General features: G+C 40.6%; 2 protein-coding genes across 9 annotated transcripts in view; one reads left to right on the top strand and one right to left on the bottom strand.

The window, feature by feature from the left end:
- RBKS (ribokinase) overlaps nt 1–16,393 on the bottom strand; it is a 151,877-nt gene extending 135,484 nt beyond the window's left edge. For 5 of the 7 annotated variants that reach the window (XM_064295169.1, XM_064295171.1, XM_003411949.4 and 2 more), the window contains exon 1: nt 15,906–16,393. In XM_064295169.1, coding sequence (XP_064151239.1) covers nt 15,906–15,994 — 89 coding nt within the window. In that variant the 5' untranslated portion in view covers nt 15,995–16,393. Of the gene's footprint in view, nt 1–3,288; nt 3,460–15,905 lie in introns of all 7 variants that reach the window. The other 2 variants (XM_023550557.2, XM_064295165.1) reach the window with 1 other exon arrangement.
- Nucleotides 16,366–26,930, top strand: part of BABAM2 (BRISC and BRCA1 A complex member 2) — a 682,281-nt gene continuing 671,716 nt past the window's right edge. For both annotated transcript variants that reach the window (XM_023550554.2, XM_003411950.4), the window contains exons 1-2: nt 16,366–16,488; nt 20,056–20,207. In XM_023550554.2, coding sequence (XP_023406322.1) covers nt 20,080–20,207 — 128 coding nt within the window. In that variant the 5' untranslated portion in view covers nt 16,366–16,488; nt 20,056–20,079. The remainder of the gene's footprint in view (nt 16,489–20,055; nt 20,208–26,930) is intronic.

The raw sequence follows: 26,930 nt of genomic DNA on the forward strand, positions 1-26,930 counted from the left end.
AAATTTGCTCCTAAAACCCTCCACTGAGTTGTCCATTTCTGATATTTTCTTGTTACCTTTTGGATTTCTATTTGCTTTTTCTGTAGAGTTTTTAATCATTTATTTATTTTAACATTTTGTTCTTGTATTTTTTTCCTGAATTCTGTGTTTTCCTTGATTTTGGCTATGTTTTTGTCTATATTTTCCATAATTTTTGTCTATTTTTCCTTGATTTCTTTCCCAAGCCCGAAATATTAGTCTTTTGAATTTCATATTAGGTAGTTCATTGCCTTTTCTTCTACCAGAAGGTTATCTGATTCCTTGTTTTTGTCACAGGCTGGAACCATCTTATCTTCCTTTTTTATTTTTTATATTGTCTGCTGTTTATTTGTGCTGTCTAAGATACATTAAGGTATTATTTTCTATATTTGTTGACTGTATATTTATTTTTTTCATCCTACTTTTTTGTTTCGTTTTGATATATCAGGGTGGGCAGGCTGGGCGTGCCTTGCTGCTTGTTCACCTGTGGGCACAATAGCTGACATCACCTTGTTCAGGTGGGCAGGGCAGCAGCAGGAACGGCAAGCATGCGTTGCTGTTCAATGGTTTAGTGAGGTGGCTGAGGGCAGACTGGGTGACTGCTGTCTGCCTCCTGATGTTGGCCCAGCAGTGTGGGAGTGTGCACAGCCCCTTGCCAGATGGGTGGCGGTGTCTGATGGGTAGTGGTATGGGCTTGCTTCTCATCATTCAGCAGCTGGTCAAGAGGGGAGAGGCAGTATGGATCTAATGTGGCGGCAAGCCCGAGTGTTGGGTTGACCCTAGCTGTGCTGGAGTGGTGAGGGTCAGAGGAAAGAGGGTGGAGGCGGTACATGGGACTAGGTGGGAGGGAGAAAGAGAGAGAAAAATGGGGTGGTACAGTAGTACCTGGTGAGTGGGGGTGGGGCGGATCCTGTGAGTGGCAGTGGGAAGGGGAGGACGGTGGCATATGGGACTAGGAGGGAGGGAGAAAGGAAAGAAAGAAAAGGAAAGAAGAAAGACTAAAAAAAAAAAAAATGGCTCTATGGTGGCACATGGTGGACCCTGGTAGTGGCAGGCTGTTGTCCAGTGGCTGTCTATCTGTGCTGGTGTGGCAGGGGACAGTGAGAAGGTGGGGCAGTGTCATATGGGGCTATGTGGGAGGGATAAAGGAAAAAAGAAAATAGTGGTGGGGGCTGGTGAGTAGGAGTGGGGTGGATCCAGGGGCTGGTGCAGATGGAGGGGAGGTGATGAATGGGGCTACGTGGGAGGGAGAAAAGAAAAAAGGGGTTACAGTGGGGATGGGGTGCACTCAGGGACAGATGGGAAGGAAGGGGAGGTGACATACAAGGCAAGGTGGCAGGATGAAAGAAAAGACAGAACAGAAAGATAAAAGAAAAAAATGGTGGTGCAGTGGGAGCCACTGAATGAGGGCAGAGTGGACCCAGAGTGGTGGTTGCCGGTGGCTCTCTACCTGTGGCAGAATGGCAGGGGTCTGGTGGCAAGGGGGAGAGGAGGCATACAGAGCTAGGTGGGAGGGAGAAAAAGGAAGAAAGGGAAAGACAAACAAAAACAAACAAACAAAAAATGGCAGTGTCGTAGGAGACAGCAGGTGGGGGTGGAATGGACCTGGTGGCCAGTGGAAAGGGAGGGGAGATGACATACGGGGCTAGGTGGGAGGGAGAAAGAAAATACAGAAGAGAAAAAGAAAAAGAAGGAAAATAAATGGTGTGGTAGGAGCCAGTGAGTGGAGGGGTGGGCCAGGGGCAGTGGTAGGCTGTGGTTCTGTAGCTGCTGTGCCATGTCAGAGATTCAGTGGGAGGTGGTGTACAGAGTAGGTGAGAGGGAAAAAGAAAAAGAAGGGAAAAAAAGAAAACAAACAAAAATGGTGGCAGTGGGAGCCTGCATGTGGGGGTGGGGCAGACCCAGAATGGCAGTGGTCCTGTGGCTCTCTGGCTGTGGCAGTATGGCAGGGGCCTTTGGGAAGTGGGAGGTGGCTAGGTGGGAGGGAGAAAGAAAAGGAAGAGGTGGGAAAAAAAGCCGTGCAATGGAAGGGGGCAGGGCAGACTATGGGGGGTTCATATTGTGGACCCTGGTGGTGGCGGCTGCAGGGCTGGAGGGGTTTTTGCTACTACAGACCAGAAGGGTGAAGGATGAGAAAGCATGTTTCTCTGGTTACTGGGTGCTCTGTCTTCTACCAAGAGTGCTGCCAAGTTGCCTTCTCATACCCCCTGCCCAGGGTTGCTGTTGGCTGTTTTCCAAGATGGCGATGTTGTGGTGTGTTAGCTGGCAGGGGGCGTCCACTCTGTATCTCTCCTCATTCTGTTTTCCATCAGTTTCTTCTTCAATTTGGTGTTGGATTTGATGCTTAGAGTTCCAGGGTTGTCGTTTGTATCTATTTTATTTAGTTTTTCAGGTCCTTGCTGCAGAGGGATGGCATGGTGTGGCTGTCTAGGGTGCCATGTTGGCTCCACCTCCCAATGGAAATATTTTAAATGTTCATATGAAGATTTTAAGATCGCTAAGAAGTAGCTTTGATCAGTCATTATAAGAGAAACTTTATGTAATTCAAAAGTAATCTTAGGCTTGAATTCAAAATAATCTTTGAAAATCATACAACAAATGATATCCACTGATATCCACTGCACAGGGTCAGGTGACACAACTTGTCAAGAGTGAAGCCTTTTTAATGTCACAGCTGAGAGACTGTCTAACCAGGTATGGTACCACTTACAAACTAATGTGTTCATCTGTGCCATCCATGATTCCCTACGGTTAGGAATAACCCCATCTCTACTCATTTCTCTCTCAGAGGTTCATTCCTCCAAACTGCTATAGTATTTGCCACATTCACACTATTTCATAGCTCCTGCTTTTACCTATAAATCACTGGTCTCAGCCATATTAAAATCTATGAGGGAATTAAAAAAACTATTGATGTCTAGGCCCCATCCCCAGAGAATATGACTTAGCTGATTCTATTTGGCAGTCAGGGTTGAGAACTTCTCTCTTCCTCACTTCCAGGATGGTTTCTACCAGCAGGAGTCTTAAAACTCAATTTTATGGCTCTACTTTTACTCTTACAGTAGTAGTTCCTTTGCTGCAGAACTAACTCTCTTTTCTACTAGCTGCTTCACAATTATTTTCTCTGAAATCTCTCATTTAAAATTTTATGTAATGGTCAAAAGACATAATGGATAATCAAATCATGAAAGAAGAAATACAAATAACCAGCAAACATCTGAAAAAAAATTCAACTTCACTTGTAATAAAACATGAAATAACATTTATCACCTCTGGAGCTGGCAAAGTGTTGGTGGGGATTTCAGGAAATAGGTCCTTTCATACACTGCTGATGGGACTGTATTTTCAAACAAGTTTTATGGAGGCAAACTGGCAATATATGTAAAAAGTTCAGAAGCTGTTATTCCCTTTGATGTAGCAATTCCACTTTTAGGAATTCTCCTAAAAAGAAACAAAGATGAGTGCAAAAGATAAATGTTCAAAAATGTTCATTATGGCAAACAGAAACAACTTAAAAATTTGGTATCTCCAAGTAATAGAATATTATGTGGCCACAAACATGATGTCCCTGTGCAAATCAGGATGCATGGTGTATAAAAGAGATCCCTGGGTGGAGCAAATGGTTTATGTTTGACTACTAACCTAAAGGTTGGTGGGTCAAACCCACCAAGTGGTACTGCAGAAGAAAGGCCTGGCAATCTGCTTCCATAAAGATTATAGCCAAGAAAACTCTATGGAGCAGTTCTACTCTGTAACATATGGGGTCGTCATGAGTCGCAATTGACTCAACAGCAACAGGTTTTTGCAAGCAGAAGCTAAAAATAAGAGAGTGGTGAAATAAGTTCCTTTACGTAGGCTTTTGCCTTGGTTCTTTGGAAAAACAGTTTGAGATATTTTCACCCTACACCCTGTGGAGTTACTGTCTTAGTTATCTAGTGTTGCTATAACAGGAATACCATAAATGGATGGCTTTAACAAAGACACATTTGTTCTCTCACTGTCTAGGAGGCCAGAAGTCCAAATTCAGGGCGCCAGCTCCAGCGTAAGGCTCTCTCTCTCTGTCAGCTCTGGGGTAAGGTCTTTGACATCAATCTTCCCCTAGTCTAGGAGCTTCTTGGCACAGGGAGCCTGGGTCCAAAGGACACGCTGCACTCCTGGCTCTTCCTGCTTGGCGGGAATGAGGTCTCTCTCTTCTCCGCTCACGTCCCTTTTTTAAATCTCAAAAGAGATTGACTCAATATACAACCTAATCCTGTAGATTGTGTCCTGCCTCATTAACACAGCTGCCTCTAATCCTGTGTTATTAACATCATAGAGGCTAGAATTTACAACATATTGGATAATTATCTAAAATTACGAAATGGAGGACAACCACACAATACTTGCAATCATGGCCTTGCCAAGTTTACACACATTTTGGGGTACACAATTCGATTTAATCCATACAGTTACCTTTGACCAGTTACCAGAGAGTTTGTTACTTTTGTCCAGGTTGACTGACATTTCCTAGGTAAGCTGTAAACAAGTTGGTTTTGATACTTTTTGTCTGGTCCTAGGCCGCAGCCTGCCCTGTGTTTGGTATGTACCTTTGTAAGGGCTAGTCAATAGACTATGCAAATGAGGTGAGTTGTAGCCTACTATGCAAATAAAGTGTCTGTGGACTATTGAGAGGGGACTGGCCAGTTCATGGCCCTGGTGGGATTGCCATGCCTTGAAATTAACAAGGAGTTGTGTATATAAGCAGCCACTCCCACAGAGGTCTTTAGAGACAGAAAGACACAGGAACAGAAGCAGCAGGAAGAAAGAAGAGAGAAGCAGAGAGAGAAAGAGGAGGCTCAAGGAACCTCCTAAAAGAGCTGTGACATGGTCAAGGGCCATAACACTGAAGACAGTGAGAGAACTGGAAGTGGCCCGGAGGCAGAGCTAGCAGTAACAGACAGAGGGCCAAGAGGAGCTTTCCTGAGGGGTCCCAGGGAAGCCTGTCCTGAGGGGGCCCAGAGGAGACCTGCAGAGTCGAGAGTAGCTGTCCTGCACTGAAGAAGGGGGACTTTGTCTACATGCTTCCTGATCCTGATCCTGAGTGGTAGCCTGTTTTTGAGTATGGCCTGTGAGTTCTGTGCAGCCATTGCAACGGATTATCGAACGCAGAAAAGGAGGAGAGCATGCTGTGGGAGGGACAGCTGGTGTCAGAACTGGTAAAAAGGCTGGAGAGTGGAGGTATGTCACACCTCCACCTCATGGGAATCAGTTTTGTGCTGATCCTGGTCATTATTCCCCCTGAAGTCAGTCAGGTTTTGATGGCTCTACTACTACTACCACGACTACTGAATTTTGGATAACTAAATCCTCACAACTGGACCAATGAACAACATCATAATAAATGGAGAAAAGATTGAAGTTGTCAAGGGTTTCATTTTACTTGGATCCACAATCAACACTCATGGAAGCAGCAGTCAAGAAATCAAAAGATGCATTGCATTGGACAAATCTGCTGCAAAAGACCTCTTTAAAGTGTTAAAAACCAAAGGTGTCACCTGGAAGACTAAGGTGTACCTGACCCAAGCCGTGCTGTTTTCAGTTGCCTCATATGCATGCGAAAGCTAGATGATGAATAAGGAAGACTGAAGAAGAATTTATGCCTTCGAATTGTGGTGTTGGCAAAGAATATTGAATATACCATGGATTGCCAAAAGAATGAACAAATCTGCCTTGGAAGAAGTACAACCAGAACGCTCCTTGGGCACAAGGATAGCGAGATTGTGTCTCACATACTTTGGACATGTTATCACGAGGGATCAGTCCCTGGAGAAGGACATCATGCTTGGCAAAGTGGAGAGTCAGCGAAAAAGAGGAAGGCTCTCAACAAGATGGACTGACATAGTGGCTTTAACAATGGGCTCAAGCATAACAATTATGAGGATGGCACAAGACTGGGCAGTGTTTTGTTCTGTTGTACACAGGGCCTTACCTTTTAAATGCTGTACCTTTTACCAATAGTAGAAACATGTTTCTAAATGCTGATCACTTACATAAGGCCAAAAAAGACTCTATAATTTTAAAACTCTACAATCATATATGTGCATTTAGTAATATTGAGGAAAACTCGAAAATTACAATACACTTTTTTTTTTCCTTCCACACAATCCATCATCTGTGTCCTTTTTTTGGGATGTGGCAGTAGTGTCAGTCTAACAGGATTCATGGATAGATTTAGTTTTCCCTCTGTCCTTGGCAGTTTTCATGGAACATAGTAAAGGTCACAGAAATACAAGTAGAAACAATAAACAAAATGAAAACTTAATATACAAACTACTGAATCTGAACTTCGAGCCTGATGCAGCGACAGAACCCTTCATATTCTCTCTACGATCCTGCATGCATCTATCTTCTATTGAGCCATTTTGCTGGCTTAGAGATCATGCAGTGACTGCTGCTGAAGAAACTGATATTGTGTGGGTCAGGGAAGTGGAGGATAATTACCCAGTGGAGAAAAGAAAAGAATTTGCTTGTCATGGGCATCTTCACTAGGGTCATGGCAGACAGCTGACTTTAAACACCAGCCATGCCCTATATATCCTTATATGCTCACATTTTGCTATAGGCCAATCAGCACTATAGATCTATAGAAATAGGCCAGCATATCCACTATCTCAACATAAAATACAGAATATACATAGGGGCTTTGTGAGGATATATGTATGATTTAACACTATTTAGCATCCAATCACTGATTTGGAAAACTTAATGTAATCTTCAAGGGTAACTGCAATATACCACACCCAGAAATGGCGAGTGCAAGATTGAGTGAGATGGCATGGAGCATCAGGGAGGAGATGTAGATGTAGGAAAGAGGTGACTGGTACCATAGAAACCACAGCCTGCCTATGAATTAACATTTAATTAAGGTTGAGAAGGTAGCTTTTAAGGGCAGCCTTAGTTCTGTGCATATTTTTATTAAAAGAATAGATTAAAAATTTCCAGTTCATAAAAATTAATTCTAAAGGACAATATCATGTCCTCTGAGGCAGATAATGGTGTTATCAGCTTTGTTTTTTTTTAAGGAAAACTGTGTCTTGGTAGCACTTTTGAACATCTTATCTCTTACAAATACATGTCAAACTTCTGAAATGTTACTCAAAACTTCACAATGGAATCAAGAGATACAAGCTTTAAGATATAAGAGATATTCTGAATTCTGGCTTCAGCCATAACTAGATATTTGCTAGGAGCAAATTGCTTAACTTTTCCCAGCCTTGTTTTTTCTATATTTAAGAAATGCACAGAGTGCAATACAAATGAACTCAAGGTTCTTACCTGCTCTAAAAGTCTTGAATTTCACCGTTTTGTTTACATTTCCTTATAATACCTTTATTATGCTGTAAATATCTTTGTTACGTGGGTGATTGGTTGAGTTTGTGTAGTTTCTTTCTTTTTTTTTTTTTTAAAGAATATTGGTACGTGAAAGCTTCTGTTTCATATTTTAATGTTTTGTATTTAATACCTTCTAACTGTAAATTCATGTTCTCCAATAAATAGTTGTGAATTTCTTGAGCTAAATTTGTCATTTTAGTTTCTCTACTACAATTATGAAAGCATATCAATATTTTTTCTTAAATATCAAAACCAAATTTAGGATTAAAAAAATTTATTAAGTATCTACTATGTGCTAGACACTATTTTATTGGGGTATTTTTTTACACAAGTAATACATGAATACATTCTTATGATAAAAATTTTAAAGATATGGTGGTATATAGAGTAAAAGGTAAAAATAATCTGCATTTCAGTCTTTTCCCTAGAAGGGTTTATGGCTACCTCTTAATTATGTGATAAAAACCCACTGCCACTGCATCTGATAAGCCTTATTTAAGGAGTATAACTTTTTTTTTCCCCCTGAAAAGCAATAAGCATAGAATTCTTTTCTTCCATAACTGGGATTCTTTCCAAGGGCTTCAGTTTCTAGGTCTTGCCAATGTGGGAAAATTTACTCTTCAATATCAGGCGTTGCTCATAAAAGACCACAGAGTAAATGCTTGATTTATGTCCGTTTTACTTAATAGATGTTTCCAACTATTTAACCTCTTAAATATTTATTTGACCTCTTCTTTATCCCCACGACTACCGACCTAGTTCAGGCCCTTATCGACCCTTATGAGGACTAACGCTTTATCTTTTGAATGGATCTCCCTGTCTTCAATCATGGCTTCTTTTAAATCCGCCTTTGACATCAAGTGAGCTATGTAAAGTACAGATCTTACCATGACATTCCTGCCCTTTGAGCCCTTCACTGGCTCCCAGGGCCTAGGGAATAAAACCCAAGGACCCGGGCATGGCTGATGAGGCCTTTAATTACCATCTGACTTCTGCTGCTCTCAGCACACACACCATGCATACCCACATCCGTGACTCTGCTCCTCCCCGTTACTCCAGTTGGCCAGAATGTTTTTCCTCACCTTTTTTGCTCAGTAAGAACCTGCTTATTTTTCAAGAGTTGGCTCAGGAAGTATGTCATCCAGGAAGTGTTCCCACAGAACCTGCAGGCGCTACCACGTCATACGACAATGATCTATTTTTGCCTTCTTCCTTGGCCTATAAGCTCCTCAAGAGCAGAGACCATGTTTTAAAAATTGCAGCATCCCTAGCACTTAGCACGGTTCCAGCACTTTAATATTATACACAAGTAATCAAAATACTGGTTTTCACTTTGCTCCAGTTTGTAGGTACAAAGCCCACATTCCTGTGCTCTCCCAAGAATAGAAACACCAGGGCACGAAGAACTGACAAAGGACGTTTAGTAACAGTGTACAGTAGGGTCTCTTCTTTGTCACATATAACTTACTTTTTTTGCATGTATTTTCATCAAAGGGACCAGAATTAGCATATTCTTCATGAATGATCTTTCCATATCAGGGAATACAGTTGACACAGAAACATGTTTAATGAGATACTAAATTAAGAAAAAATTGGTAGCTGATAAACAACTTTCAAGACCAAATTAAGGAGCAAAAAGATGAAGGATGATTACTATATTCCTCTAATACTGGGAAAGCATACATTTTGGATCAACATTCCTTTGGCTTTTAGTTTCCTGAAACTGTGACTGCCAAAGAAATTTTTCTGTTCTAAATATGACAAATGTAGAGGTTTCTGATGGGATACAGGTTAGCGGATACTGTAATGTCAAACACCTAGAGCCTGTTCTAGGCACAGTATAAAATTTTGGGTGATTTTTTTCAGTAATCTAGGTTCAATACTTCATTCACTTTGGATCTTAAGGCTTCTAAATTCATTTATTTCACTACCTGATTAAAATCTCTTGAGAATTAAGCAATCATTTCTTGACTTGCCAAGGATTAAATTTAAATGCTTGGGGGAACATGGGCCTTATCTTTCAAGCCATCACTTTTAATGGGCAGCATGTGAGAGGATAAGATAGGGTTTTAGTTGACATCATAGTCTATTGCCATGGTAATATAAACATAGGTTTGTATTAAGCTTGTCTGAAAGCAAGTTTTAGGGGTACAGAGAGACTGGAAGGAGATAGGAAATAAATTATGTGAAAAATGTACCATCTAAATGTTGGTGTGCGCAAGGAGCTCAGACCCTCAGTGATCTCATCCTGTCTCATGGCTTTAAATACCATTTCTACACTGATGACTCTCAAATTTATATCTCTAGGCTGGACTTCTCCCCTGAACTCTGAACCCATGTATCTGTCTACTTGACCTCTTCACTTGGATGTCTAATAGGCACCTCAAACCTCATATGTCTACCCTTGTCTCCCAATACTGCCGTTCTCCCACCCAACTTGCTCTGCTTAGTCTTCTGCATCTCAGCAAAGGTCAACTCCTCCTTCCAGTTGCAGAGGCTACAGAACGTGGAGTAATCATTGACCTATCTCTTACTCCTCAACAAACCCTGACTCTCAACTGATCTTGTTTCTGCCCTTGTCTTCTGCCAGTCTACTCTCACATACACCCCAGTGATCCTATTGAAATGTAAGTCAGGTTATATTACTCCTCTGCTCAAACCCTCCAATAGCTTTTCCTTTTATTCAGAATATGACCCAATGTTCTTTAATCACCAATTGCCCATTTCTTTTTTTTTTTAAATTCTGTCTTCAGCCACACTGGACAATTAGTCAGTCATTCATTTAATACAACAGGCATCCTACCACCTCAGGGCCTTTGCATATGTTCTTCCCTCTATGTAGATGGTTCTTCCCCAGGTATCTGTATGGCTTCTCTTCTCCTTTAGGTCTTTACTCAAAATTATCTTCTCAGTGAGGCTTTCTGTGGCTAATGATGTAAAATTACTATCCCTTATCCCTTTCTTGCTTTATTTTCCTCCTTAGCATTTACCTAACTATGATTGTTAAGGTTGTGTGTCAAAGTGGCTGGGCCATGATTCTCAGTGGTTTAGCAATTAAGATGTAGTTTGGCAGTCATATAAATGGTGTAATCACCTCCATGATGGGATCTGTTTTGAGTAGCCGATCAGCTGAAAGGGAGTTTCCTTGGAGGTGTGGTCTGCGTTCAATATAGATGGACTTTCTGACAAGGCTCTTGGGCTTTTCCTCACTCTGGATCCTGCAGCTGGCTCCTGTTCATCTGACCTCCAGTTCTTGGGACGTGAATTAGCAGCTTACCTGCCGATCTTGGGTTCATCAGCCCCTGCAGCTATGTGAGTCAGGTGAAGCCTCCAGCCTGACCCATGGATTTGGGACTTTCCAGCCTCTACACTAATACACTATATATTTTACTTATTGATACTCTCTGTTTCTCCCACCAGAATCTAAGCTCCATGAGGCAAGAATTTTCATCTGTATTGTTCTCTGCTGTACTCTTAGCACCTAGGGCAGTGCCTGGCACTTTAAAAATATTTGTTGATTGAGTAATTGAAATATGGCTGATATATGTTGTAAGAAAGAAGGATTATTAATAAAAGTACAATTAAACATGAACTATGAACCAATGGGCTCAGGCATAACAATTGTGAGGATGGCACAGGACCAGGCAGTGTTTCATTCTGTTGTACATAGGTCACTATGAGTTGGAACTGACTCGATGGCACCTAACAACAACAACACGAGCCTAATGTCTAAAAAACTTAATTTTTTTGTTGGAAATCTCTCTTGGGAGGAACTTTTGACTTAATTTTCCGTAAGAATAGGCTTGATTTCTCTTTGCAATGTGGAACTTCACAGATGAGTGTTCAGGAAGGAAAGAATAATGATAAATACAGGTGGGGATGAAATAATGTCCATTGTTTGCCATATTGGCTGAGCTAATGATTTTTAAAAATTATTATTACACAGAGCTTACTATTCATAGCAGACAAATCAGAAATGAAAGAAAGAAGTTGCTCATTGACTGAATTAGCAGTGTCTGGCACACAGTAATCTAATATATAAAGTGAGTTGGACTTAGATGCCATCCAAGAAGACTTACTGAGGTAGTTTTAGTTTTAAAGTGATTTCTACAATGTAGACATGTGTGTCCAGGCTATAGTCAAGTCTGGAATAAAATAAACAATGAAGACACTATCTTTAGACCTGAAAATGACAAATCCTTAGTTGTTATTATTTCTGATTGACTTACTAAGTAAACACTTAATGAACGCACAGGCTACAGGCTCTCAAATGAACTGCAGATGAAAAAGGAAATAAATACTAGTCAGAGTGAGAGGTAGAATGATAAAATAGAAAGATAAAGAATGGGAAACCTGAGTCCTAGCCATCGCTATGCTGCTAATTGGCTGTGTGATCTGGGGTGAGTCATTTAACTTCTCTTAGTTCATCGTAAAATGTGGAGGATGGACTGATAGACCTCAAAGATCCTTTCAGCTCTAAGTATTATTTTTTTTACTTTAAGGTTAATCACTGTAGTGGGCAGAATAATGGTCCCTCAAAGATGTATACCAGTGGTGCAAATGGCTACACGCTCAGTTGCTAACCGGAAGGTCGGAGGTTGGACTCTACCCAGAGGCATCTCAGAAGAAAGGCCTGGTGACCTACTTCTGAAAAATTAGCCATTAAAAATCCTATGCAGCACTGGGCTACTCTGACACACATGGGATGACCATGAGTCCGAGTCAAGTTGATGGCAACTGGTTGGTTAAGATGTCCACATCCTAACCTCTGGAGCCTGTAAATGTTATGTTACACAGCAAGGGGGAGTTAAGATTGCTAATTAGCTCATCTTATATAATAAAGAGATTATCTTGGATTATCTGGGTGGGCCCAATGTAATCACAAGGGTCCTCATAAAGTGGAAGAGGAAGGCAGAAAGTTAAGAGTCAGGGTCATGCAATGTGAGAAAGACTTGACGGGCCATTGCTCGCTTTGAAAACGGAGGAAGGGGCCACGAGTTAAGGAATGCAGGCAGCTTCTAGAAGCTGGAAAATGCAAGAAAATACTTTCTTTCCAGAGCCTCGAGAAAGGAAAACAGCCCTAGTGACACCTTAATTCCAGCCAGGAAGACCTGTGTCAGATTTCTGACCTTCAGAACTATAATAAATTTGTGTTATTTAAACCACCCGTTTTGTGGTCATTTGTTACAGCTGCAAGAGAAACTAATACAATCACAGCATGTTTTCCTAACTAGTAAAGTTGGACCCAAGTTTATGACACAGGCAGGGTTTTAAATAAAAATCTTATACTCAGGTGTTCTGTGAAGATCTTTAGAGCTAGAACTAACCAGAGACCGTGAAAAGTTTGGAGAAAAGCTATGGGATATGGGAACAAAATTTTTAAAATTTCCCATGAAGTGTAGAAATCTGGGTATTTTATGAAGTAAAGGAAATGGCAAGAGAAGAGAAAGTAGGTTATCCACAATGTAAGAATTTCTTCTCTGGGCCTCAGTTTACTCATCTATAAACTAAGGGGCTGGGGGCTGGAATAAATAATCTCTAAATTCCTCTAGCTCTGAAATAAGATTTAAAAATTCTGACAGATGCTAAAATGGCCCTTTGACACTCTTCCCCTCATTCCCCCAAATTTTCAGAGTATTTGTTTTAGAAAGTACCATAGTTATCTTTAGTGCCTGATGGTCAAGCTTCACGGAAAGCTCAGGCTTAGTTTGCCAAGCAAGAAAGTGGCTCTGAATTTTAACTGACACTTTTATGCAGCTGTAGTACATGGGAAAATTGTTTAACTTTCTTACTCTTCTGCCACTTCATCTATGGAAGTATGGTAAAAATTTAGTTAGATGTATTTTCCAAAGAATGAATTACCATAGCTGTATGAAGGTCTACTCATTTATGTAACTAAACTTGTTTTAAATACTTTTGATGGAACTATTTCTAAAATGAAATACATGCTCCATTTTTATATAAAATTAAATGAGTACTATATTACCTTTCCTTGAAAAGAGTCATCACTAGTAACATCAACTACTATATTGGGTCTTAAGACAGTGATGGCCTAGACAGGGGTCAGCAAACTATGGCCTGCAGGCTGTTTCTGTAAAACCTTGGGAGCTAAGAATAGTTTTTACATTTTTAATGGGTTGCTTAAAGAATATGTGACCAAGACCATACATGACCCACAAAGCCTAAAATGTTTATTATCTGGCTCTTCACAGGAAGGTTTGCTGACCCTTGCCCTAGAACAAGGCATGTCGCCTCTTTTCCAAATGTCCACAGACTAGATTGAACTTTGTCATGATAGGAAGTGTGTGTTAGTATAGCGTCTGACAATAAGAGCTGAAATATTTGTGAAAAAATAAAGACTACTGGCATTAGGGAGTCTCTGGGTGGGTGGCACAAACGGTTAAGCACTCAGCTACTAACTGAAGAGTTGGCAGTTTGAACTCATCCAGAGACACCTCAAAAGAAAGGCCTGGCAATCTGCTTCCGAAAGGTCACAGCCTTCAAAACCCTGTGGAGTACAGTTTTACTCTGCGTACACTGGTAAGAATTGACTCAACAGCAAATGGTTTGGTTTGGTTGTTACACACTGTCCTACCTCACTCTCAGGTTTTCAGCAATTGTTACAGCTGCCTCTAACAGACTTTCCCCCTTTCTAGTCTCCACCTTTCTTTCTAACGTGGGTTTGGAAACTTGATCACCTTGTGTATAAACATTTTAAGCCAAGTAAGATTAAAGTTGTTATATGAAGACCCCGGAACTAATTTCTGAGTGAAGTACAGGTGGTTTGGTGTAGCGATTTGGTGACTTATTTTGATTGTCTCAAAGCCTTTTTGTTTACTTCCATGTTCTCTGCTATAGTTAGGAAAAGAAGGTTGCAGGACAGATGAGGTCTTACTATAGTATGACTGATTGTTTTTTATTTTTAAAATGTAAAACTAGCATGATCAAATATAAATCAGAACATATCTGAAGAGCTATTCAGCAAAATATTAAACATAAGTAATCACAGTGGTAGAATTTTCTTTACAATTTTTTGGAACATCTTTTTTTTTTTTTTCCAATGAACATATTATTACTTCTATAATCAGAATAAAAGCCATTTACTTTGAAAAAAATTGAAGATATATTGGAAGAATCACCTCATCCAATCTCACCAACATAACTCAACAAATATTTAGCATATTTTCTTTCATTATTTGATTTTTTTATAGTTGTAAATATTGTGCTTATGTTTTCTTTTCTTTTCTTTTTATTTTGGTTCACACTTGGGTAGCTATAAGGTAACCTATGGCTACCATAATACTAAAATATAATCTGAAAATATGATATACCACTGGAATGCTAACTCTCAATATGGTGGAAGGCGAATGGCTGTCTTTTTGACCTACGCTCGACTCATTTTTTTTGATACAAGCTCAAGGAGCCCTGGTGGCACAGTGGTTAAGAGCTTGGCTGCTAACCGAAAGGTTGGCAGTTCGAATCCACTGGCTGCTCCTTGGAAATCCTATGCAGCAGTCCTCTCTGTTTTATAGGGTCCCTATGAGTCAGAATGACTTGATGGCAACCCATTTTGGTGGACAGCATTACGGTTTACAAAACATTTTACTTCACTTAGTCCTCATAACAACCCTGTTAGGTAGGCCCATTCTACAGAAGAGGAAGTAGAAAATCAACTAAAATGACTTGAGTAAAGTCACTGACTAGCCAGGGAAGAACTCAGGATCCTGGTCAAGAAAATTGGAGCAAGTTTTTCGAGATGCTTATAATAATAATAATGCCAGTGGAAGCAGCAGTCAAGCAATCAATGCACTGGATTGGGCAAATATGATGCAAAAGACCTCTTTCAAGTGTTAAAAAGCAAAGATGTCACTCTGAGGACTAAGGCGCGCCTGACCCAAACCGTGGTATTTTCAATCGCCTCGTAAGGAAAACCAAAGAATTGATTCCTCTGAATTATGGTGTTGGTGAAGAATACTGACTGTACCATAGACAGCCAGAACAAACAAGAACAGCCTGAATGCTCTTTAGAAGTGAGGACGGCGAGACTTTGTCCCTGGTATTTTGGACATGTTATGCGGAGGGACCAGTCCCTGGAGAAGTGCATCACGCTTGGTAAAGTAGACGAAAACGAGGAAGACCCTCAACGAGATGGCTGGACACTGTGGCTGCAACAGTGGGCTCAAACACAGCAAGGAATGTGACGATGGAGCAGGACCGGGCAGTGTTTCGTTCTGTTGTAAGTAGCGGTTCGCTATGAGCCGGAACCGACTCTCAGTGGCACCTAACAGCAACATAGTAATAATAAACCCTGGCCTCTATGTTCCCTCACCGGACGATTACCGTACAAATTCAAATTCAGCCTCTTCCACCACAGGAAGGCAGGCTGGAGGCTGTAATTTAACACCAAAAACGAACATTCTCCATCCCCAAAGATCCAGTGCCAAGGTAGCGACAAGAGCACAGTCCGCACATTTCCCCGAGCCGCGGCACACTCTGCGTACTGGCCCCGGACTAACCTCACCAAGTCGGTCATGCAGGAGCCCACCGCTACCACCGCCGCGACCTCCTCCTGCCACTGCCTCCCGGGTTCCCCACACTCGGCCATCGCAAGCAGGAGTGCTCGCCAACGTGGACTCTGACCTTCGCCCTCTGCCCGACCCCGTAACCTCAGATGCCTCTCCTGCCCTCTATAACGACACGGGCCTTTTAGACGCCAACACAGGGCGCCCACCTGAATGCCAGAAATATCCCTTCCATGAACTGCCCCTGTTCTTCCAGGAACTGTCTCCTTTCACCGCCTCACTTTAGAAAGCCCGGTTTATATTTCTAAACTCCGCGTTCCTCGTCAGCCACGACGTAGGCGCTGAGAAAAGAACTTTCAGGCGCTGCGGGGACGCCTTTCCCTGCACGCGGCTTGGCGTGGCGCGGGGACGCGCACGTCGCCCAGCTCCTAGGCAGCAGAGGGGGCGGGGCGGGACGTCAGGGAGCGCGCACGCATCCGGCCCGCGGTGCGCGCGCAAGTCTGTGTGTGTCTCGGGGGCGCGCTCGGGTAACCTGTACCCCACGTAGTCGCCGGTTACCGATCGGACTAAGTTCCAGGTACCTGGACTGGGGCTGGTGCGGGGAGGTTGGATCCTGAGTCGCACAGGTGCCGCTGAGGACTGTGGTTTAAATATGGCCAGAGAGCTCGCCTCCTCTTCCTACAGAGAAGGCCCCCTTTCCAGAGATACTCCGCTTACCCCCCATCATGCTGGTCCCCTCAAGAACGAGCCCCCAAGGCCAGAGACTTCTTTCTCCCTATCTGGCCCTCCACCAGGCCCCTGTTTAGGCCCAGGCTCCTTCCAACTTCCCGTCTGATGAGGGGGATCATACAATTTGGAAGAAAGGGGAGTGTCCCCTTATAGACATGCTTTAGAGTGGGGTGGACATTATTTGGTCTTAACCGACCTATTTTTCTTGAACATTGCCCCGTGGAGAAATTACTTCCCCAGTGTAACCTCCCTGGTGCGCTGTATGACGTTGACGTGACGCAGGAGGACGCCACCCCTTTCCATTCCATGACGTCAGTGGGGGCACATGTTTCCGTGTTTGTCATCCTATCTTAATTACGAAAATTTGGACGGTGCTTTAGACGTCTTTGTATTCACCAGACTTCAAAAGCACCTTATGTGACTATCTTGGGGGCAACAGACCTCTAAAAATTGTGTTTCTGCATTTTCCTTGTGTAATACGTCAAAACCAGGAAATACAAATTGTACAGCTAACATTCAGGGAAGTCTGGTCGGGGTAAAGTTTTGCCTATCTGGGATTTATTGTAGTGCCACAATTTGTAAAAGTTAATACTGGCAGGTGATTCCTCGTTCATGTCCCCGGTTCACGGCACCAAAGGACCATGATCTTTGGCTACTCAGTGACCTCTGATTTTGGAGTCCGAATATTTTTTCCTCGCCCTTAGAGAAGTCACAACACCCCAGGATTGACGCAGATTTTAATACTGCATGACATGTTGCACTGTCAAAAACAGTATTATTGCTGTTATGCAAAAAAGACAGAAATTCATTTGCTCAGGTGTCATTCTAAAATCATGACAGTTGTTGAATTGGAATGCCTTGTTGGCACCTTTTATATAGTTGGGCTTCTGGAGCAGGTTTGTTCCGGTTAGCCTCTGACTAGTGAATCTCTCAGGCCAGCTTTAGCAGTAGTCTAGTTTGTTTCTGGTTGTGAAACAGCCATCAGTTTGAATTCTTGACTTTATGGCTGTTCAAATTTTACACAATGTATGCTTCAAAAAAAACAAAAAACAAAAAAAGAACAACAAAAAAACACCACCACCAAACAAATTCATCTTGAGGCTTTTCTCTTTGGTAATCAGAGTTGTAACTAGTTGAGAGGAAGATGGGTGCAGTGGACTTTGAGAGAGATCTGGATTTGAATTCTGACCTTCTGCTTGCTAGAAGTATGACCTTGAACAAGTTACTTAATCTTGCTGAGTTTTATTTATTTATTTATTTAATCTGTAAGATGGTTACAGTATTATTAACCAGGGAACAGGGTTGTGTCCGGGGAATGTAAATGAAATTACACATAGGAGGTGGGTGGTACTGTGCCTGATACTTAGAAGATGTTCTGAATGTGCTGGCTCTGTTTCTTTCTTTGTTTTGGTAGAAATGATGGTAAAATAATAACAGGAATCATGGGAAAAAAATGTGGAAGAATCATTTTGTAATGTAATGGTATTCTTTTGCTTTTTTCTGAGGAGAATATTTCTGTGTTTTGCACATGATCTAGATGAGCACCCCTTCACAAACTGTGGCATCTGTGGATAAAAATAAAAGTGGAAATTTTGCAGAACAGAAAAAAATTTGGGCTCAAATGATTAACATTGTTCAAAGATAAATTATAAAGTTGTCCGTATTATCCAAGGGGCCCTGGTGGTACAGTGGTTAAGCGCTCAGCTAGTAACCAAAAAGTTTGCGTTTGGAAGCCATCAGCTGCTCTGAGGGAGAAAGATGTGGCAGCCTGCTGCCGTAAAGATTACAGCCTTGGAACCATATGGAGCAGTTCTACTCTGTCCTGTGTGGTCGCTGTGAGTTGGAATTGACTCGAAGGCACACAGCAACAGCAATCCATATTATCTGTAAAATGGGACTTATTCCTGTCCTAAAACTCAGGGTTTGTGAATCTTATCAACTACAATAATGTATACGGACGTTCTTTAAAAGTGGTAAAGTTTTATTAGAATGTACATGATTTTTATGATTGATAATACAGTGCACTAGGTTTTTATCTTACTTGGTTCTGACATATTGGGACGGTGGAGAAAGAAGGTCACTGGTTAAGTGGTCAGAAGAGGAGCCTGTGACTTGGGAACTAAAGTATTAAACGTTACCATCCCCAAAATACTCCTGAGCGTCATCAATATATAAGGTCAACATTTCATTCTTATTCTTTGAAAGATCACTGCAATCGTCTCCTTTGTTACTATCTGAAATGATAAAATAGGTTCCTGTTTTCAACATTTATTTTAGCAAGGATCTGTAAATTGTCATGTGACATAATATATGGAAACTAGAACCAAAACAATTTACTTGTAACTTGCTAGAGATGAATTTCCTTTTGATGTGGGATTATCTTTCAGATTACGGAAGAAGATGATAATTTAAATTGACTTATTCACCTCTGTAAGTAGAGGCTTTCATGTTTCATTTAGAGACCTGTTAAGAGGAATTCACGTACTTCCTCCTCAGCCCCATGAGTTTCTAAGTAATTTAGATATGATTTATTGATTTTACTTTTGTCTTTTCAAGTGCAAGAATTTAAGTGCCTTAAAGTCAAAGACTAAAGAGCCACGTTTGCCTGTGTTTCTTCATAATATCTGGATAGGTGTATGTTTTCATGATTTAATTGTTAAGTAGATTTTTGCTACATTTGTTCTTCATATGTGCTATACCCTACCAAAGTTTTTTGAGGGCATTTTATCTTCTTTCCAGATCTAAGCATTTCTCAAACTTCTGTTTATTTCTTTATGTTTACTGAGTGCTTAGTGTGTGCCATGTAGTTTTATTAAATAGTACGGATTCAAGACGTACTCTCTGCAGGGGAGAGACCACAGAAGCAGGTAATTATAATTGTAATTATAATGAAGGGTCAGTTATTAAGAGAGGAATATCAGAAGCAAATAAATTCTAGTAAGTAATAATTGCAAGCACGTTATGCTTGTTCTAGTTTTATACAATAGAAGCAACCAAGTTCTTACTCCTTGTGGAGACACAGAGGGAGGGATTCCTGACCCCGCAGTATGTGTGTTTTTGTGTTAGGGGGAGAAGATTGTTAACCTCAACTAAAGTAGACCCTGCCAGTTGTAAGACAGAAGAGGATAGCTTTAAGTGTGGCAGTGTAGAAACTGGACTTGGGAAGGAGTGGGAATTGTATTTGAAGGGTTTCCTTTGTTCCTGAAAAGCGCTGGTGTAGTCTGTGACCTAAGCAGCTCAGCATCAGAGAAATGGTTTCTTCTGTAGGATCACTGGAAGAGACTTCTTCAAAAGCAGGAAATGAAGTATTTATTCATGCAAGGCAAACTTCTGTGTGCTGTGCCGATTTTCAGGAAGCTTGTTCCATCTGGATCCTTTGGATACTCTGATCACCATTCTTTGCTTCTACTTTCAGTGGCGGTTTGCAAGTCAAGTTAAAATGTCCCCAGAAGTGGCCTTGAACCGAATTTCTCCAATGCTCTCCCCGTTCATATCTAGCGTGGTCCGGAATGGCAAAGTGGGACTGGATGCTACAAACTGTTTGAGGATAACTGACTTGAAATCTGGGTATGTACCAGAACTGATTCAACATCTACCTAATAATAAACCTTTCTCATTAGACTCATAACAATGGAACACAACAGAAATTCATTAAGTCATGATCTCATTACTTGTTGGTTCAATTAGTTTTGTCCAGTTCTTGGCATTTTATATTCCAAGTTATTTTATTTGTGTTGCAGACCACTGCTATGACCCAAATGTTGGTGTCCTTTTTCTGGCAGTCTTCTTGTTAAAAGCGTGCTATGTGGTTTCTAACACGTGGGTTTTTCATTCATTTCCTTGTTTTCTTGTTATGGCTGCTGTAGTCCAGCATACATTGTAAGAATTGATTTTGAGATTCTGAATCACTGATAAACTCTCCTCATATGAAAATTATAATGATATTGTTGTTAGTTGCCATCAAGTTGATTCTGACCCATGGTGGCCCCATGACTCCATAGGGTTTTCAAGGCTGTGATGTTTTGGAAGCAGATTGCCAGACCTGTCTTTCAAGGTGCCTTTGAGTGAGTTTGAATTACCAACCTTTCGGCTAGTAGTTGAGCGCTAAACCATTTGTGCCACCCAGGAACTCCTGAAAATTATAATAGGTAGCCATAACGTCATTCCTCACAGTGTAGTTAAAACAGCAAGATCTCAAGCCTAGAAATGTATTTTAAAATAAGCTTTTTTTTTTGGAAATAATTTTAGACTTACAGAAAACTCACTGCCGTTGAGTCAATTCTGACTCATAGCAACCTGGTAGAACACAGTAGAATTGCCCTATAAGGTTTCCAAGGCTGTAAATCTTTACAGAAGCAGACTGCCCCATCTTTCTCCCACGGAGTGGCTGATGGGTTTGAACCACCAACCTGTCATTTAATAGCTGAATGCTTTAACATTTGCACCATCAGGATTACAAAAATACTACAGGAATTTAACATTATTACAGTATTGTTAATTGATCTGTAGACTTTATTTGAATTTTGCCAGTTTTCCACTAATGCCCTTTTTCTGATCCAGGATCCAATATAGAATTGTTATTTGCAGTTGAGTTGATTCTGACTCATAGCGACCCTATGTAACAAAGTGGAACTGCCCCATAGGGTTTCCTAGGCTGTAATCTTTATGGTAGCAGATTGCCAGGTCTTTTGTCCCTTGGAGTGGCTGGGTGTGTTTGAACCACCAACCTTTTCGTTTGCAGTGGTCTGTCACTTTTGGCATTTCCCTTTTAGATCAGCAGCACTCATGGTTGTGAGACTTGAGATCCCCATTTATAATTTCTGTTAACACAGGGGGTATGCCCCATAGGACACAATATACAAAAAAAAAAAAAAAAAAATAATATACAAGGAAGGTATAAAATCAGAAGACTGATTTTTAGAGGTTATGAGAACTAGTCTCATTACTGTATATAGCCACTTCTCCCTCAAGAAATAAGGCCTAAGTATCTATATTCTAGATCTGGCTCATAGAAGGAATGGATGGCAAGAATTTATTGAAAACTAGATTTTTTTTCCCTGTAGCAATTTATTTTTATTTCTCTTATGGCACCCAGATCCTTCTGCCTTATTTAAGATTATGTATGTTTCTAAACTTCATTGCTAGGTCATTGGTCTCTTGAGGACAGGTTCTTGTTTATTTTTGTGCCTCCTTAAGATCTATGCAATGTGCTGTATATTCACAAGTTCTTAGTGAAGACTGGAGAAGAGTGCAGACCAGACACTGTTTTAATGGCATTGTCAACAGGCATTTATTATTCACAGAATAAATAGGACAGGAATGAGAACAGCACATATCCTCATTGGCCAAGGTTCCCTGAGTTAGGCTACCATCCTGAGGTAATGTTAGAATGCATCCAAGCATGCCCTATTTTGTGCCTTGGGAGGAAAACATCAAAGTCCCTCTTTCCTGTGATTAAATACTACCGGGTCATGTCTATGTATCAAATAGCATGTACAGAGAACGGTAGGGGGAAGGGGTAATAATGGGTTATTAAAAGTGGAAGACCTCTGTGGGCAGTGGATATCATTTATTGCCCCTTTATAGGGTGGGTGACCATCTCTTGATAGCTATTCTAGATTTTACTGGCGTCAGGAACAGTTCTTCCTCCTTCACCCCACTGAGGTGGTTCTGGGTTTCTTCAGAGGGCGGTCATCTCTCCCTAAGGCACATACTTTACCATGTGTCCATTAGTAGCTGTTACGTCCATTAGCAGCTAGGAGACTGTGAGGAGGCAATTATAATATAGCATACCAGTGTACCCAACAGTCTAGTATGGTACTTTTCATATACCATGTGGTAAGTTGAGACTGAATGAATGAATGAGTTAGATTGTTTTTCCTAGAGAGGTTGCTTGGCCTAGAGCTCAGAGTAGCTTAAACTTGTTGCTTGGGAAGAATGTAATTTGGCCTGATAGTTTATTGCTTAAATCCAGTTACCCGTAATCCTTTTTAATGACATTCCCTGATAAATAAATTGATATTTTAAAAATTACAATGAAGTGTACTGCAGCACTGGGTTTGCTCCTCTAGGTAGAATGTGTATTGAGTTCTAGAGGTGAAGATTTAATAGTTTTTAGGCAATTATTATATGAGCCAGAAACCCTGGTGGTGTAGTCATTAAGGGCTATGGCTGCTAACCAAAAGGTCAGCAGTTCGAATCCACCAGGCGCTCCTTGGAAACCATATGGGGCAGTTCTACTCTAGTAGGGTTGCTATGAGTTGGAATCAACTTGATGGCAATGATTATAGGCATGGGTATTATATGAGCCTACTGAATGTTTATTAGCATCTCTGCTCTGAGTGAATTTGATCATAAGCATGTGTTATTTGTAAGATGCCACATTTTGCTGTTTTTTAGTGACTTTTTTAATCTTGAAGGTGTCTAAGTATCTGCTTAGAATTTTAGAAGTTTGGAATGATGCCTGGCAAATATAACAGGGAGGAAAGCAGAGAGGTCTCAGTGCAACCTGTGGGAGCTGAGCCTTAATAACTTTTTCAGCATATAGCAGTGATTTAGCTGTAGATGGGTGTGTTTGGGCATCTCCTGTGACATCTCATCCACCTACAACTACTTGTGGCATTTTTTGTCCATGTTCTGAATTTCGTTATTTAGTTAAAAATAGATACTCAGTGTAAGTGCTTGGTTACCAAATAGAGTAATTTTAAAAGGTAAGTATTGGAAGCTTTGAAGACTGATCTGTTTTGGCTGCATTGGTTTCTCAATCTGGCAGTTCGAACCTTTCTTTATTAGCCTTGTGTCTGGAGGGAAGCTGCTGCCCTGGAAAGAAATAGTTTAATTCTGAAGATGGGCAATTTTTAAGAATTTAGTATCTGGTTGTTCACTTTGCTTTTCCATTTCACTGTTTTCCTTCGTACCCTTTCCTGATCTCATCCCAGTTCTCTTGTGCATGTCTTTATAGTTTATGTATTAACTATACATAAGCGGAAGGAGCCCTGGTGGCACAATGATTAAGCGCTCAGCTGCTAACTGAAAGGTTGACGTTCCAACCCACCCAGCGGCTCCACAGGAAAAAGATCTGGCCGTCTGCTTCCGTAAAGATTACAGCCAAGAAAACCCTATGGGGCAGTTCTTCTCTGTCACATGGGGCCACTATGAGTTGGAATCAACTCTGTGGCACCCAGCAACATGCATAAAAGTGGAGTACTTGGGTGGTACAAATGGTTAATGCACTTGGCTGCTAACAAAAAGATTGGCAGTTCAAGTCTACCCAGAGGCACCTCAGAAGAAAGGTCTGGAGAAAGAGAGGCCTATGGAACACAGTTCTACTCTGGCACACACGGGGTTACCATGAATTGGAGTCAGCTCCATGGCAATTGTTTTTTCAGATAGTATATAGTATTATTTTACATGTTTAAAAAGTTTATAAAAATAGTATCATTACTGTATGTGTTCTACAGCTTGCTTTTTTTCTCAGCATTAAGTTCATGAGATTTATCTGTGTTGATACTTAGAGTTCTAGTTCATTTATTTGCACAGCTATATCTTATTTCATTGTGTAAATATGCACTCAGTTTTGAATTCATTCCCCTGCTTATAGGCTTTCTAAAAATAGTTTTATTGAGATATAATGTATATTATGCAATTCACCCAGTTAAAGTATACAATCTGATGGTTTTTAGTATGTATGCAGTATGTACAACAATAACTGCAGTTAATTTTAGAATATTTTTCTCATCTCAAATGAAGCCCCATACCATTTGGCTATTACTGCCACTAGTTCTCTGTCTCCTTCCGCCCTGTCTCCCAGCCCCCAGCTCTAGGAAAATTACTTTCTGTCTTTATTGAATTCTATAGATTTCCCTATTCTGGACCTTCATATGACTGGAATCATATAATATCTGGATTTCTGTGAACTGGCTTCTTTCACTTAGCATAATGTTTTCACGTTCCTATCACATTGTAGCATGTATCAGTACTTCTTTATTTTTCATGGCTAAATAATATTCCATTGTATGGGTATACCACATTTTGTTTATCTGTTTTTCCGTTGATGGACATTTGGGTTGTTTTCATTCACCTTTGAGCTATTATGAATAATGTTGCTATAATCATTTGTGTACAGGTTTTTATGTGGACATATTTTCATTTCTCTTGAATATATATCTAAGAGTGAAATTGCCGGGTCATATGATAACTCTGTGTTTAAAATTTTGAGGAACTGCCAGTCTGTTTTCCAAAGCAGCTGTACCATTTTACATTCCCACCATCAGTGTATGAGGGCTGGATTTCTCACATCCTTGCCAACAGTTGTTGTTATCTGACTTTTTATCTCTAGCCATGCTGCTGTTGTTGTTGTTAGATGCAGTGGAGTCAGTTCCGACTCATAGCAACCCTATGTATGATAGAATGACACACGGTCTGGTCCTGCGCCATCCTCACAGTCATTTTATCCTTGAGCCCATTGTTGCAGCCACTGTGTCAGTTCATCTCATTGAGGGTCTTCCTCTTTTTCACTGACCCTCTGCTTTATCAAGCATGATGTCCTTCTCCAGGGATTGGTCCCTCCTGATACCATGTCCAGAGTACATGAGAGGAAGTCTCACTATCCTTGCTTCTAAGGAGCATTCTGGTTGTACTTCTTCCAAGACAGATTAGTTCATTCTTCTGGCAGTCCATGGTATAGTCAATATTCTTTGTCAAAACCATAATTCAAAGACATTAATTCTTCTTTGTTCTTCCTTATTTATTGTCCTGCTTTTGCATGCATATGAAGTGATTTAAAATATCACGGTTGGGTTAGGAACATTTTAGTCCTCAATGTGACTTCTTTGCTTCTCAACACTTTAAAGAGGCCTTTTGTGGCAGATGTGCCCAATGCAATACGTCATTTGATTTCTTGACTACTACGGCTGCTAACCAAAGGGTCAACAGTTCGAATCCGCCAGGCGCTCCTTGGAAACTCTATGGGGTGGTTCTACCCTGTCCTGTAGGGTTGCTATGAGTCAGAATTGACTCAACAGCACTGGGTTTGATTTTGCTTCAGTTTCAATGGGCATTTATTATAGACCCAGTAAATTGAAATCCTTGACTGACAACTTCAATATTTTCTCCATTCATCAAGATGTGTATAACAATACAGTTGATTTTTGTATATTGATCTTGTATCTACAAACTTGTTGAACTCACTTATTAGTTCTAATATCTTTTAGTGGATTCCTTAGGATTTTCTATATATGAGATTATGTCATCTACGAATAGAGATAGTTTTACTTTTCTTTTCCAACCTGTATGCCTTTTATTTCTTTTTACTTTGGACATGTTATCAGCAGGGATCAGTCCCTGGAGAAGGACATCATGCTAGATAAAGTAGAGGAATCAGTGAAAAACAGGAAGACCCTCAACAAAATGGATTGACACGGTGGCTACAGCAATGGGCTCAAGCATAACAACGATTGTGAGAATGGCGCAGGACCAGGCAGTGTTTTGTTCTTTGTACATAGGATCGCTGTGAGTCGGAAACGACTTGATGGCACCTAACAATAACACCAATTGCCCAGATGCAACCCCCACTATAATGTTAAATAGAAATGGAGAGAGTGGAAATTTTTGTCTTGTTCTTGATCTTCAGGGAAAAGCATCCAGCCCTTCTTCACTCGGTTTTTTAAAGACGGTCTTTATCAGGTTGAACTCTCTGCCTAGTTTGGCAAGTGTTTTATCATTAAAGGGTATTGAATTTTGTTAAATACTTTTTCTATGTCTATTGAGATAATCATGTGATTTTTTGTTTTTTTAATGTATTAATAGATTTTGGGATGTTAAGCTAATCTTAGATTTCTGAAATAAATTCTGTTTGGTCATGGCGTATATGTTGCTGGATTTGGTTTGTTAGTTTTTGTTAAGGATTTTTACATCCATATTCATAAGAGTAGTTTTCTTTTCCTGAGATGTCTTTGTCTGTTTCTTGTTCAGGTAATACTGGCCTTATAAGATGTGTTCAGAAGTATTCTCTTCTGTTTTTTGGAAGAGTTTGTGAAGAAATGGTATTAAGCTTTCTTTTAATGTTTGGTAGAATTCAGTGTTCAAGCCACCTGGGCCTGGTTTTCTTTTTTTTTGTGGGTAGTTTTTTTAATTCGTAATTTATTCTTTTTCCTTGTTGTAGGCATACTCAAATTGTTTATTTCCTCTTGAGTTGGTTTTGATAGTTTGTGTTTTTGTAGAAATTTGCCCATTTCTTTTTATTCTTTTAATTGTCCTTTAGATGAAGGTTTACAGAACAAACTGGTTTCT

Source organism: Loxodonta africana, chromosome 12 (assembly GCF_030014295.1).
Source record: "Loxodonta africana isolate mLoxAfr1 chromosome 12, mLoxAfr1.hap2, whole genome shotgun sequence".
NCBI lineage: Eukaryota > Metazoa > Chordata > Mammalia > Proboscidea > Elephantidae > Loxodonta > Loxodonta africana.